Genomic DNA, 13,173 nt, shown 5'->3' on the forward strand with positions numbered 1-13,173 from the left:
TCCCTAGGGGCAGGGAGGGGCAGGTATTAGGTGTATCCCCCTTCCCTTGGGACTTGGTGTGTAGACAGTGATAACAGGTGCCCAGGTTTGCTCAGAAAAGAAAGATACACAGATCTACACACACACAAATCCCCTCCCCGCCCCATTCTTGTCCTCCAGCCTCCACATGAACCTTGGGCCACCCATCTCAACTGGGTCACCTTTCCTGTCCTGCAGCCAGGCCTGTCTACACACGTATACACACACGCGAGCATACACACACACACACACACACACACACACACACACACACACTTGCACATGAACACACACTACACATACAGCCAACTCCACAGCTCCACAGGGCCCTTTGTTCCTCAGGCCTAAGGCCAGGAGCCTGGTGTGTGTGTGTGTGTGTGTGTGTGTTAGAGACAGAGTTTGCCTGCATTCCAGTGCTCAACAGGAATTATTTTTGGAATTATCTGCTCTTTGTTTGGGATGGTCTTATTTCTGCAAGTCTAGATCTAGAACTGACTTCAAGTGATTCACAGTGGGTCAGGATCTCCAGTGCCTGGCACATCCTAAGAGTTCAATAAATGAATTCATTTTAAGAGCTGAATAAATGAATTAAATTTAATTAACAAAGACCTAAGTCTGGCCAAAGTCAACGGCAAGGGGAGAACAGGCAGGGCCAGGAAAGTAACACTGATTGAGCACCTAAGAGGAGCCAGGCACGGTGCCAGGAGTTTGGCTTATTATTTCCATCTTAGAGATGAGAAAATTGAGGCTCAGCAGCAAAGAAATGCCCAAGGGGCAGAACTAAGAGGCAGTAGTTTGGCTTCAGAGGCCTGCTCCTTCCCCTTACACCATGAAGCTTCAAAGATGCCGTTATACTCAACACACTCCTGCTTCTGTTTTAGGCAGGGCCCTGTGCTGGCTGGGCACTGGGGGGCCAAGGTGGGCGGCAATGACAAAGATGAGAGATACAGTCCTATTCTCGAAGGTCCTGAAGGGGAGAGAGATGCCATCTACACACTTTTCTGGTCATAAGGCAGAGAGTGAGTGGCAGGGTGGGGTGGGCAAAGCCATCTATTGCTAAGTTTGGGGCCCTTATTGTCATAATTCTAGGTTGGCCTTGGAGAGAAACCTAGCTTGGCCGACATGAGGGTCAGTGGAGGAGGGGAGTTCCCTGAACCAAGGAGGCCACCAGCCTCTGAAAGCAAGGGAAGGGCTCATCGAAACGCCACCCTGGAACTTGGCTCCTCAAGGTGCCCATCCTTAGGCTCCTCTGCTTCATGGACACTCGGGTGGCGGGTCCCCAGTGTGGATGGACATGCCCCAGGCCATCTGCCCCCGTGTGTACACCCGTGCCATAGACCCAAGTGCACTCACACCTGTTCTGCCCTGCAGGGCCCGGGTTCACAGGTGCCTCTCCCACCGTGGAGATCTGCCTGGAGTCTCAGCAGGACCCCTGGGGGTGGGCCTATGGAGCATTAACACACCCAGGGGCTGGTTTGTCCTTGTTGGACAGTGAAGTGAATCCGGCAGGGACCACCGTCTCCCCTACCCCACCCCTTTGTCTACCCTTTCCCATTCAGCAGCTGTCCCCCTCCTCACACATACACACAAGTTTCTGTCCTTTGTTTTCCTCCCTGGCCAAATCCCCAAGGCTTCTTTGGTCATTAACCTCCTGCTTTAATTAGCTTAGTGGGGAGGAAAGTGGAAGCAGGGCCAACTCAATGGTGGGTGTCTACGGCGCAATCTCAATTGGGGGGCGGGGGGCAGGAACGCTCAGACCAGCTGGTGACAAAAATGTCTGGCATACAATACGTCCCACGCAACTGTTTGCTATTCTATTAACGTGAAAAACTGTCACCTGGTCCGCAGAGTGGGAACCTTCTACCCAACGAAAGCCCCGGGTCCCCAGTGCCACGGCTCCCCTAATCCAGGCTCTTGGGGGCAGAGAGGGGGACAAGAGTAGAGAACAGGCAACTTCCACGGGGCCTTACCTCTGCATTTCTTCCTCTCCCACTCTTGCTCTCCCAAGCGGCACCCAACTCCACAGTAAGGTTTGCTGTTAATCTCCTGTTAAGTCCCTGATCCAGGGGGCACCCCTCCCCAACTCCAGGGTTTCCCAGGGGTTCCTCCGTCATGGCTCCTCTGCCGGAATCTTCTGCTTAGCAGAGGAGCAAGGGCCCCGCACAGCGTCAGTCCCTAACCTCTCCAGAGTCCCCACCCTCCACTGGTGTGCATTTTAGGGAACTGGGTTTGGCTCAGCCCTCCCTCAGGGCCTCACAGTGCCAGGGCTAAGAAGATCTCATCTGTCCTCCAGCAGGACTTTACCTCACAAACTAGTTCAGACTTCTGGTTTCCAAGGTGCCCCAGAAAAGGACACCTACTCTTGTAGCTCACCCACCCATTCTTATAAAACTATTTTGGGAAGTTCTACTTAAAGTCTGACCTCACGCCCTCGTGCTGCAGTGCCATCCTTTCTCCTCTTTAGAAAGACCAGGCATAAGAGCGCAAAAGAGATGCTGCAGGTGTAGGGTAAGGGGAGAAGCAAAGAGTGCATTATCCTTCCACTCCCCAAAACTCTCTCTAAAAGTCCCCGAGTGCCCAATTCATGCCTTAAAAACTTATTTTCACTTTCACCAAATTCCCAGCGTCAAAGGAACGAAATGAGTTTTCAATGCGGAAGAGCCGGGTGGAATGATGGTGGAGGATAAGCAACAGATCCCTCCAAGCTCATGCACGGCCCAGGCCTGAAGGAAGTCTGGGTCACAGTCCATCGCCTCTCTCCCTCCTTCGGTGGCACCCAGAGCTCATGACTCTCACCCGAAAACTGTCCAGTCACCTCCTGCCTTTAAGACGGACTCTGCCTCCCCGCTCTCTGCCCCCACCCCCACCCCACCCCCCACATCTCTCCTCTCCCTCCACCCCCTCACCCTCCTCACCCCCTAACCCCAAAGCCCTCCAGGCTCCCCTCCAATGATCCGAAGGCCATGAACTAACTCACCTCCCAGTCGGTGCCTCTCAGATCTCCGAGACTGGGGGGCGGTTGGGTATGAGGGGGGAGGGCTTGCCGCTTGGGTAGGAGGGCACCCCGTCTTTTGCCTGGGGGTCCCACACTCCAGCCCGGCACCCCATTCCGGCCCCCGCGGCGCGCTGAGCCGGGCTCTCCCCGCATCGCAGCTGCGGGCTTTGTCTGCTCTGCGGAGAACCTCCCCGCGGCCCAGAGCTGGATGCACAGGAGGAGCGGGCGGGGGAGCGGAGCGGGAGCGGCAGGGAGGGGGCGAGGGGAGAGGAGAGCCGCAGTGACCTAGCCGGACCGCTCCCCGCCCTCTCGTCCCCCCCCCTTCATTACCATGAGAAAGAGGGACCCGAGACCTGCCGGGACCGCGTGGGAGCCAGGCTTGGGAGGGGGGCGCGCTCCCTGAGTCTTTTTCCAACCCTTCCGTTTCTGTACCCCGACTCCTCTCCCCTCGCCCGCGAAAAAATTAGGGACCTCGACTTTCACCCCACCCCCAGCTTCGCCTCCGCGCCGCGGGTAAAGACCTACGGCGCACCCCGCACCTCCTCGGGTCAAGGAATGCGTCCCCGCGCCCCCCAGGGTGGGAAACTACAACTCCCGGCATGCCCCCGGCGCCCCCGGCGCGCCCCCCTCCCGTCAGTTCCATGCTGCTCCATCCAGTTCATTTAAAACAAAAGAGTTTGAGCGCTGGATGGGGCTGGTCTCTATTGGGGGCCACTGAGTGCTACTCCTAGACTGGGGCTTGGTGCGGGCGCCTGAGGGGGGCGTCTGGACGGCGGGGTCTAGAGACTCCGGGTCCGAGGAGGGAGGGGGGGGCCGAGATCCCGCAGCCCCCGGTCCCCCGTCACCCCCGGAGAGGAGAAGAGATCTGCTTTCTTGGTTTTGTTTCTCTTTCCCCCCACCCCCACCCCGGGGGCTGGGGCGAGGGGAGTCGGGTTACAGGGTGTTTGGGGAGGGGGGCTTAGGGGGAGGGTCTATCTTTCTATCTCGCCGTCTTTCCCCCTCCCCAGTTCTTTGTTCCCCCCTCCCCACGCACCCCCTCCTCTCCTCTCCCCTCCCCTCCTCTCTCCTCTTTTCCCTTCCACCACCTCTCTCTCCCTCGCTCTCTCTCCCCCAGCTTTTGTTTCGCCATGCCTAGTCTAGTGGTATCTGGAATAATGGAAAGAAATGGGGGCTTTGGAGAACTAGGATGTTTCGGGGGAAGCGCTAAGGACCGAGGGCTGCTGGAAGACGAGCGCGCCCTTCAGCTGGCTCTCGATCAACTCTGCCTCCTGGGTTTGGGGGAGCCCCCCGCCCCCACGGCGGGCGAGGACGGGGGAGGTGGGGGGGGCGGCGCCCCTGCACAGCCGGCCGCTCCCCCGCAGCCGGCCCCGCCGCCGCCGCCCGCGGCGCCCCCGGCCGCCCCGACGGCGGCCCCCGCAGCGCAGACGCCTCAGCCCCCCACCGCCCCCAAAGGGGCCAGCGACGCCAAGCTCTGCGCTCTCTACAAAGAGGCCGAGCTGCGCCTGAAGGGCAGCAGCAACACCACCGAGTGTGTACCCGTGCCCACCTCCGAGCACGTGGCCGAGATCGTGGGCAGGCAAGGTAAGAGGGCGCCCCGATCGCGGAGCTGGAGGGGGGGGGCACCCCATCCCTAGCGCGAAAAGTTCATTTCCTCTCTCGTCCACCTCCGGCTCTGTCCCTTCTCCACAAAGGGGGGCCCTCCTCAAACCCTGATTTCCTAGTGCCACAAAGTTCCCTGGTACCCCCAGTCGGACTGTTCTCCAGACCCTTCCTCTCCCAGGGCCCGGCCCTTAGACAAAGAAATATCCTCTCTTAAGAGAGAGGGAAAAGGGAGGGGATTGGTTTCCCAACCTAGAGAGGCTGTCTGTCCGGAGGGGCTGTCCACTCAAAGCCAGAAAAACTGGCAGAATGTGCAAAGAGTTACTCAGAAGCCCCTGCTCTGGTATCTGCTAGTGGACTGGGGAGGGGGTACCCCTGGGACCCCCAGCTGCCTGGAGTTACACACTTTGGGGGAGACCTGGCCTGGGGAGCCAGTCTGAGTATCTGTCTCTTTGTTGGGCTAAGTGTAGGAATGGAAGGGGGTGTGGCTCCTGGGAGGGTCCCAGCCTGGGGGGAGAGATGGGAAGGGGGGCTCCTGGGAGGAGGGGAGCCTGTGGTCACCCACACACCAAAGTTGAACGGACTGTGGGGTTTGGGAAGGGGCGCCTCCAAGGAAGTGCCACATCCTGGTGTGGCCCTCTCCTCCTCCCTCTCAGGCTTTTGTTCTGGGCTAGCCTAGGCCAGGGGCCAGAGGCCTGGACAGGGGTCTCTGGTGGTGCCAGAGTAGGACAGGGCGGTAGGGGACATACGTGGGGGGAGGGGTGCGAAAGCTTCACCTGGGGATTCGGTGCAGGGCGTGTGTCTGGGTGCGCTGGGGGAGGGATGTAGAATTAATACAGTGTAGTCAGTCTGATACCACACCCTCCTCCACTCCACATCCCTGGACGGGTGGGGGTCGGAGTGTTGGTGGCTGTCCAGATTGAGCAGACGGAATCTTGGGGACCCTTCCCTCTCCTAGTTTCCCAAAGGGGAGTTGTTGGGGGGGTCGGATTTGGAAATTGCAAGGCTGGGCTGGTGAGGTGGGGGTGGGGAAGGAGCAGGGGAGGAGCTGTCCCACAGTAGGGAACAATAGAGGAGCTGCATTCCGGCTGGGGAGTGAGGGAGGAGGCCGGCTGCTGGCAGGGGAAGAGGGGAGGCGAAGCCAGGGGGCCCTGCTCCTCATCCCACCTCATCCCCCTGTAGTGCTGGGGGTTGGTGGGATTTTGCTCGGAGATCCAGAATGGAGGAGGGGAAGATGCCACTGGCCTACACAACCCTCATTTTCACCCACCCCACTCCATCTCTTGAGATTTCTGGTTTGAAAAGTTGGATTTCCTCTTATCAGAAACTAGGGACCCACAGCCCTGGAACTGGGTGGGGACACTAATATCTTTCTTGTGTGGGAGGGTGGTCTTGGGAGGCCCCAGAATTTCATGGAGTCATTTTTCCTCTTCTGCCTCCGCATCAGATGGAGCTGTCTCTCATAAAAGTAGGGGGGATTTCTCTCTTCCCCCTCATTCCTTAAGTATATGGGAGTCCTCCCTCTTGTCTAACCTCCCTTCTCCTGCTACAGGGTCAGTGCCCCTATATTTGACCTCTAGGAAGGTGAAGTCCAGGGGGTCTTCCCTTCAAGAGGTGTTCCTTTAGGCTTGCAAAAACCTAGGGTCAGTTCCACCACCAGTTCTGCACTCCGGCCGCTAGCTTTTGTACTGAAAGTACTCGTGCCCTGGCCTGTCCTCCTCACCCCACCCCAACCCCCAAAGGTATTTAGCTCACTTAAGTTTATGGACCCAAAAGTTAGAGCCCGAACCCAGGTGCCTAGCAGACACCGTGCGAGCAGACATTGTGTGAGAGGGAATGCCACTGTTCCTCCCTCTCCGTGCCTTACGAACAGTCGTTTACTGGCATTAAAGCAGCAAGGATGTGAGCTCGACAACAGGTAGGACTTCTCAATTTCCAAGAAGTCTGAGGACAAAAGGGAGGGCAGGTTCTCCCTTCTAAGGTCTCTTGAAGGTAAGGAGAGCTGCCCCAACCCGTTCTACCCTCCCATACACCACTCTGCTATGGTTGAAGGAACCATATGGTGTGGAGGAAGGAGACTAATAACAATAATAATAATAATAATAATAATAATAATAGGCTCTCCTCAGGCCTGTGGACGGAGAGTTGGGGCAGTAGTTCCAGAAAACTGGAACGACTAGTGTTGGTTTTGGGGATAGGCAGTGTGGTGGGGGAGTGAGAAAGAAATGTGAGTCTGTACCTGAAGAGGGGTGTGAATGTCTCTCTCTGTGAATGGGGTGAAAGTTGTGGGTGCATAGGAATGTGCTGTTCCTGTGCTGGGGGTGATAGGGATGGAGGAGTGGGATGGAGGGAAGTATGAGAGGTTATGAAAGTATTGTTTAGAGAAAGCACATAGTACCTCACGGCTCTCAGGTCCTTATGTGTGCAAACTCACACATGTGGCCTGTGTGCTTCAAGAAAGGATGTGAGTCTCTGTGAAGCTGGGTGCAGAGAGAGGGAACTCGGGAGCGGAGAGAGGCTTGGCCAGGCAGCCATGGAGGTCTGCAACCTTTAGAGATGATGCTGTCGTCCACCCTCGCTCACTCTTCTCTTTCCCCTTCTCCCTCTTTGTCTCTTTGTCTCCGATTTCTTCTTTCTTTTCCTGCCTCTCTCCCCAACTTCCCAGCTTTAACCCACTCCTACTTCGAAGTGGAAATAAGGGCCCAGAATACCTCCTCCCTCACTCTAGTCAGCCCCCAGCCCATCTCAGCTCTCCCGCGCTTAGGGGACAGGGTGGCAGGAGTGACTGTGGGGTTCAGTCCTGTCCCTTGCACATTTTCTTTATCTTCATATTCCTCTTGTCCCTCTTGAAACCGATTCTCAGGCCCTTCCCAGCCTCCCATACTCCACTAGTTGCTGCAAATCTGCTGCGAATTGGAGACACTGAGAGACACTAATGGGTAGATGCCATGGGGGAGGGGATCACAGAACAGATGGGGGTCGGTGGCCCCTGGGTAGGTTGGAGGACACTTTTAATGAATGGAGGCCCAGTGATGAGTGGATTGTGGGGTTACTGAGCGCATTTGGAGTTCTGTGGACAAATCAGAGTCCGTGGCAGATTGGGGGGAGGGGGGATAGGAAGGCAGTGTGATAGATTAAGTGATTTGGAAGTTTGTGAGCAGCCAGGAATCAGGAGAGAAGTTGAGAGAACAGCTCACGGTTGGGGAGGAATTAGTCTGTAGGTCTGAAGTGAGCCGCTCTCTGGGAGGGTTATTTCAGGGTTTCCAGGAGTAAATGAATTCGAAGGTCCTGAATGGAATTCAAGGGAAAGTTGTTACATTTTGAAAAATGTGGTTGATAGAGACCTTGGGTAGAGCTGAGATGAGTGGATTGTTCAAATCAGGGTGGTTTGGGGGGCGGGGTTCAAAGGGTAAGTTGAGAGGTTCCTGGGGGCGGGCCTCTGAGTAAGGGTCAGGACCTTATTGGTCCCAGCACAAATCTTGTACAGTGAGTTTCTTTCTCTCTCCGCATCCCTGTCTATCCCAGGCTGCAAGATTAAGGCTCTGAGGGCCAAGACCAACACCTACATCAAGACCCCAGTGCGGGGCGAGGAGCCAGTGTTCATGGTGACTGGGCGGCGGGAGGACGTGGCCACAGCCCGAAGGGAAATCATCTCAGCGGCTGAGCACTTCTCCATGATCCGAGCATCACGCAACAAGTCGGGTGCTGCCTTCGGCGTGGCACCTGCGCTGCCCGGCCAGGTGACCATTCGCGTGCGGGTGCCCTACCGCGTGGTGGGGCTGGTGGTGGGCCCCAAGGGGGCCACCATCAAGCGCATCCAGCAGCAGACCAACACGTACATTATCACTCCGAGCCGAGACCGTGACCCGGTGTTCGAGATTACGGGTGCCCCAGGCAACGTGGAGCGCGCGCGGGAGGAGATCGAGACGCACATCGCGGTGCGCACCGGCAAGATCCTCGAGTACAACAATGAAAATGACTTCCTGGCAGGGAGCCCCGACGCTGCGCTGGACAGCCGCTATTCCGAGGCCTGGCGAGTGCACCCGCCCGCCTGCAAGCCCCTCTCCACCTTCCGGCAGAACAGCCTGGGCTGCATCGGCGAGTGCGCCGTGGACTCGGGCTTTGAGACCCCACGCCTGGGTGAGCAGGGCGGGGACTTTGGCTACAGCGGGTACCTGTTTCCCGGCTACGGTGTGGGCAAGCAGGATGTGTACTATGGGGTGGCGGAGACCAGTCCCCCGCTCTGGGCAGGCCAGGAGAATGCCACGCCCTCCTCGGTGCTCTTCTCCTCTGCCTCCTCCTCCTCCTCCTCTTCTGCCAAGACGCGCGCTGGTCCCCCAGGAGTGCACCGCTCTCCTGCCACCTCGGAGCTGGCGGGACTCCCGAGACGCCCGCCTGGAGAGCCACTTCAGGGCTTCTCCAAACTTGGGGGGGGAGGCCTGCGGAGTCCCGGGGGCGGGCGGGATTGCATGGTGTGCTTTGAGAGCGAGGTGACTGCTGCCCTCGTGCCCTGTGGACACAACCTGTTCTGCATGGAGTGTGCAGTACGCATCTGTGAGAGGACGGACCCCGAGTGTCCCGTCTGCCACATCACAGCCACGCAAGCCATCAGAATATTCTCCTAAGCCCCCTCCCCTGCCCCCGCCTCCGGGGGCCACTTCCCAGGGGCCTGCCCCTGGAGCTGGTTTCCACCAGAGCCTTTTGGAAGTCAGCAATTCGAGGGGCCAGGTGATTAGAGATCCTGGCTGGGGAGCGGGGAGGGGAGGGGAGGTGGCTGGAGGGTGGGCCACTTTGAGACCCTCTGGTCACCCTATCCTTGCAAGGTTGGGAGGGGGCCAGGTTGGAAATTTTACTAGAGTTACAACTCTGATACCTCAACACACCCTTCAATCTGAAAGCAGCTAAGAGAAACTTTTGTTTTGCCAGCGGTGGCAGCTAAGGCATCCTGACCCCCTTTGTCCACCTCCCCTGAGTGTGTCATACTACCCCTTCCTCTATGGAGGGAGGGGAAGGGAGAGGGAGAATTACCATCTGTATATAGAGGTGCTCTCTCCCATCCCCAAGTCCTCTGGTCCTGACCTCTGACCTCCTGGCATGACCCTTTGGACCCTCCACTGCCATATCCTGTTTGGGAATCTGTTCCTAGGTTTCCGAGATGGGAGGGGGTTGGGGCCCTTTCAGAAGCCTGCGTAGACTGTAGGGGGTGGGGAAACATGCCAATCAATTAAGGGCTCAGACCTGTCTGTCTCCACAAAGTTGGGCTAGAAGAATCTGGATGAGGCTCCCGCTGCCCCCTCCAGCTTTTCCCTCCGCTCTCCTCCCATTCTTCCTCCCCCTGGGTTCTCCTTTCTCCTTTGCTCTCTCCCCAGCTCCTCTCTTTACTCCCACCCCGTCTTTCTGTTTCTTCCCTTCTCCCCCCTCCCGTCTGCCCCTTCTAGCGCAGCTTTGGGGATACCATCCGCTTGGGGGAAGGACATTTTGGTGCCCCCCCCCCTAATTTCTCTTTTGGCATCTAGAGGCCCTCTTTCCCCACTCCTCCAAAGACGCACCTCAAATTCGTGATGGAATGTATCCCCATTCTCAGTGAAAATTTGAGGAGGGGACTAATACTGGGGTACATAAAGGGCCAACCCTCCACCTTTACCCTCTTTGGGCATTACATTTAGGGGGCAGTTCTTGGACTGGATTTCATGGCAGTGGTAGGAGGAGAGCCAGGGAGTGGGTCTGTTGTTTCAAGGAGCAATACCCCACTCCCGGCGCCCCTCTCGACCTCACACCAACCCTTATCAGCGAGCAGATCATGAAGTGTCTGTCCTACCCACTGTGGTTGAGAAGGAGAGGTCAGGTCTTCAGAGAGGGGTCAGTTCCAGGGCTAAGCAGGATTGGGGTGCGGCTGTTCTGAATCATGTTACAGGCCTTACACCCCCTTCGCTGCTTCCCTACTGCTCCCTTGGGGCTGCCACCAGCCTCTCACCCTCCTAGTTCCGCTGGCGGGCCAGGAGAGGATGGGGGATTGGAGTCCCTGGGGGGGGGGGTCCCAGGAAATTCTTGTATATAGTGAGGTGGGACTATTGTAAGTGATCTCTGAGCACGTAAGCTCTGGAGTCCCATTCCTGGACGGAGAGAGGGTGCAGGAATGGGGGTACAGAGGGGATTTCCTCCCCTCCTTCCTCCTGTTGTGAATTAACTCTCCACAGCCTTCCCCTCCACCACCAGCCAGGGAGGGGAGAGGAAGGAGGTCACAGCCAGGAACACTGGCCTGTGACAACTTCCCTCCTTCCAGCCAATGTGAGCCATCCTGAGATGTCTGTACAATAGAAACCAAACCAAATGGGTTGCCCAGGGGAGGTGGGGGGCTGGGGCAGAGAAGGGATGTCTGTCTGTGGACTCCCCTCCCCCTCTCCACTCCTTACCCACAAAGGCAGAAGACTGTTACATTAGGGGGCTCGGAAGATTCAATCCCACCCTTACTAATTGAGCCAAACCTAGAAACAAACGCAGAACACACATAGTGAGAGACAAAATAGAGGTGAGAAAGAGAGCGTGAGAGGGAGCGAGATAGGCGACCAACAGAGAAAACAAAAATAGCAAAAAAAAAAAAAAGCAGTTCTTTATAATTTAATATTCTATTTTAATAAAGGCGTTTATTACCGTATAAATGTAGCAAAGAACCTGGGCTAATATGAAAAAAAAAAAAGACTTTTTATTAGGTAATTTATTATATGAAAAGGATATTTTATTTTATGATAAAGTGATCCTTAAAAAATAAAAAAAACTTTAGAAGGTTTAGAATATATGTAGGGAGAGAAGAAAAAAATACATTTGTATTCAGAGTTAAATCTTAAAAAAAGTGTTTTTAATATATGTTCAGGTTTACGTTCCTTTTTCCCCCACTTTTCTTTTGGGGAGGAATGTCACTTGCTTTGGGGGAGGAGGAGCATCCTGGGATGGATGGCGGCTAAGGGAACCTGGTCCCGCTGGGGCCCTGCAAGTGGATTGGATTTCATTCCATGGGCTCCCTTCTCCTCTCCCCCTCCCCCTCGGGGGAGCTGGCAGAGCCAAACAAAGAAAGGAATTAACAAGAAAGGAAGGAGCTGGAGGATTGAGGATCCTGGGTGCTCCCCTGCCCCTGCCCCTGTCTCAGGGGCAAGTGAGGAGGGGAAGTCCAGAATAGAGGCCTAGCAGGCCCCCGGGACCCTCAGAGAGGTGTGAGATTTAAGAGAAATAGTTTTTGTTTTTAACCAAAAATGAGAGAGAAGAAACTGAGGGGTTTAAAAGAAAATACTACAAAATAATAATTATTAATAATAATTCAAATTTATTTCATATAATCCTAGAGAAAAAGAGAATTACTAGTTACTTAGTAGACTATTCAGATAGCTTAAAAGTTTAGTAGCATTGCGGGCCCCTGGGTCCAGTAGAATGTATAAAAGTCGTAACAAAAGGAAAATAGAGGAGGGAAGTGGCTGAGTCACCCATCTTCAGATAACAGGGTGGAAGCAAATGGCTAGTGAAGGTTGGGAGCTTCTAGTCTGCTGGGGTTGATTCTGAGAATCCTTGGATTTTTAACTTTAGGACAAATGGATGAGGGGCTCAGTTCCCGGGGCCTTTAAACGGATGGACACTGATCATTTCAACCAGGTGGGGGCAGCAGAGGCGGGTGAGCCTGCACCCTTGCTCTGCATCCCAGCACTTGGGGGCCTACCATCCGGGCCCCTCCTTTGTCTCTGTTGGGTAGCTCTTACTCCAAAGTGATTATGTCCATTCCTGGGGCTCTCAGTGAGGTCCCTACGCCTGAGGAAGTCCTTGAAGTGTAACCGCCAGTGGTACAGACTGATTCAAGAGCCTGGTAGGTCATTGCACACACATGCGTACGCACACTTCCCAGCTGCGGGAGACAGGGTCCCTGCCCCATCCCTGCTCCTACCCAATCTTCCACTTGGCTTTTGGCAGCAGAGGAGTCGGTCTCACCCGTTCTCCTTAAAGCTGCACCGTGCTTTACAGGTTTGCAACATGCTTTACTGTCTCATAGAAGTTCATTTCCAAGGACTTTCCACCCACTGGGAAAAGGGGCTCCCAAGCGTACAGAGGCAGGGGGTGGGAAGCAGAGACCTTGGGTGACCCTAGCCCTCTGCTCCATCCACCTCCAGCTGTCAGAGTTCAGGTAGGGATCATCCGTCGTGCTCTGGCCATTGTGAGGGCACATTGCTCCCCACTGAAAATTGGGGAGCTTGGCTGTTGCAGGCGAGAAATCAATTTTTTAAGCACTTGCCTTCTACCCACCCCCGCTTGCAGTCAGGTCAGGCCCCTTCCTCCAGGCCCTCCAGGGGGGGTGGAGGTCCCTTGGCTCTTTTGGCAAGAAGAGCCTGCTCCATGACACCAATGACTCTGTCATGCCCCTCCTGGCCCTAAACCCCAAACACATCTCCCTCTTCCCAATTTATTCTTCGCGCCCCCACCTAGGGACAGATTACCCCCTGCTCTTTTTGTCCTAGAAACCCCCATAGTTTGGGAAGGTAGTGTCTGGGGTGGGGAAGGCTTCCCTTTCTCCACTCAAGGGT

The 13,173-nt window shown here is 55.8% G+C and overlaps 1 protein-coding gene across 1 annotated transcript; it reads left to right on the forward strand.

Moving 5' to 3' along the window:
• Window positions 1-3,593: 3,593 nt before the first annotated feature.
• Window positions 3,594-9,357, forward strand: MEX3A (mex-3 RNA binding family member A). The gene is made up of 2 exons (XM_036342875.1): window positions 3,594-4,594; window positions 8,138-9,357. The coding sequence occupies exons 1-2, from the start codon at window positions 4,141-4,143 to the stop codon at window positions 9,235-9,237; spliced, it is 1,554 nt and encodes a 517-aa protein (XP_036198768.1). The 5' UTR covers window positions 3,594-4,140; the 3' UTR covers window positions 9,238-9,357.
• Window positions 9,358-13,173: the final 3,816 nt, after the last annotated feature.

The sequence above is a fragment of the Myotis myotis genome, unplaced genomic scaffold (assembly GCF_014108235.1).
Source record: "Myotis myotis isolate mMyoMyo1 unplaced genomic scaffold, mMyoMyo1.p scaffold_m19_p_18, whole genome shotgun sequence".
NCBI lineage: Eukaryota > Metazoa > Chordata > Mammalia > Chiroptera > Vespertilionidae > Myotis > Myotis myotis.

Excerpts from the sequence above, each read along its gene's own strand:
- MEX3A (XM_036342875.1), top strand. The coding sequence starts at position 4,141 with ATGCCTAGTCTAGTGGTATCTGGAATAATGGAAAGAAATGGGGGCTTT. Across the intron at positions 4,595-8,137 it reads CGAGATCGTGGGCAGGCAAG|GCTGCAAGATTAAGGCTCTG; the intron begins GTAAGAGGGCGC and ends TGTCTATCCCAG.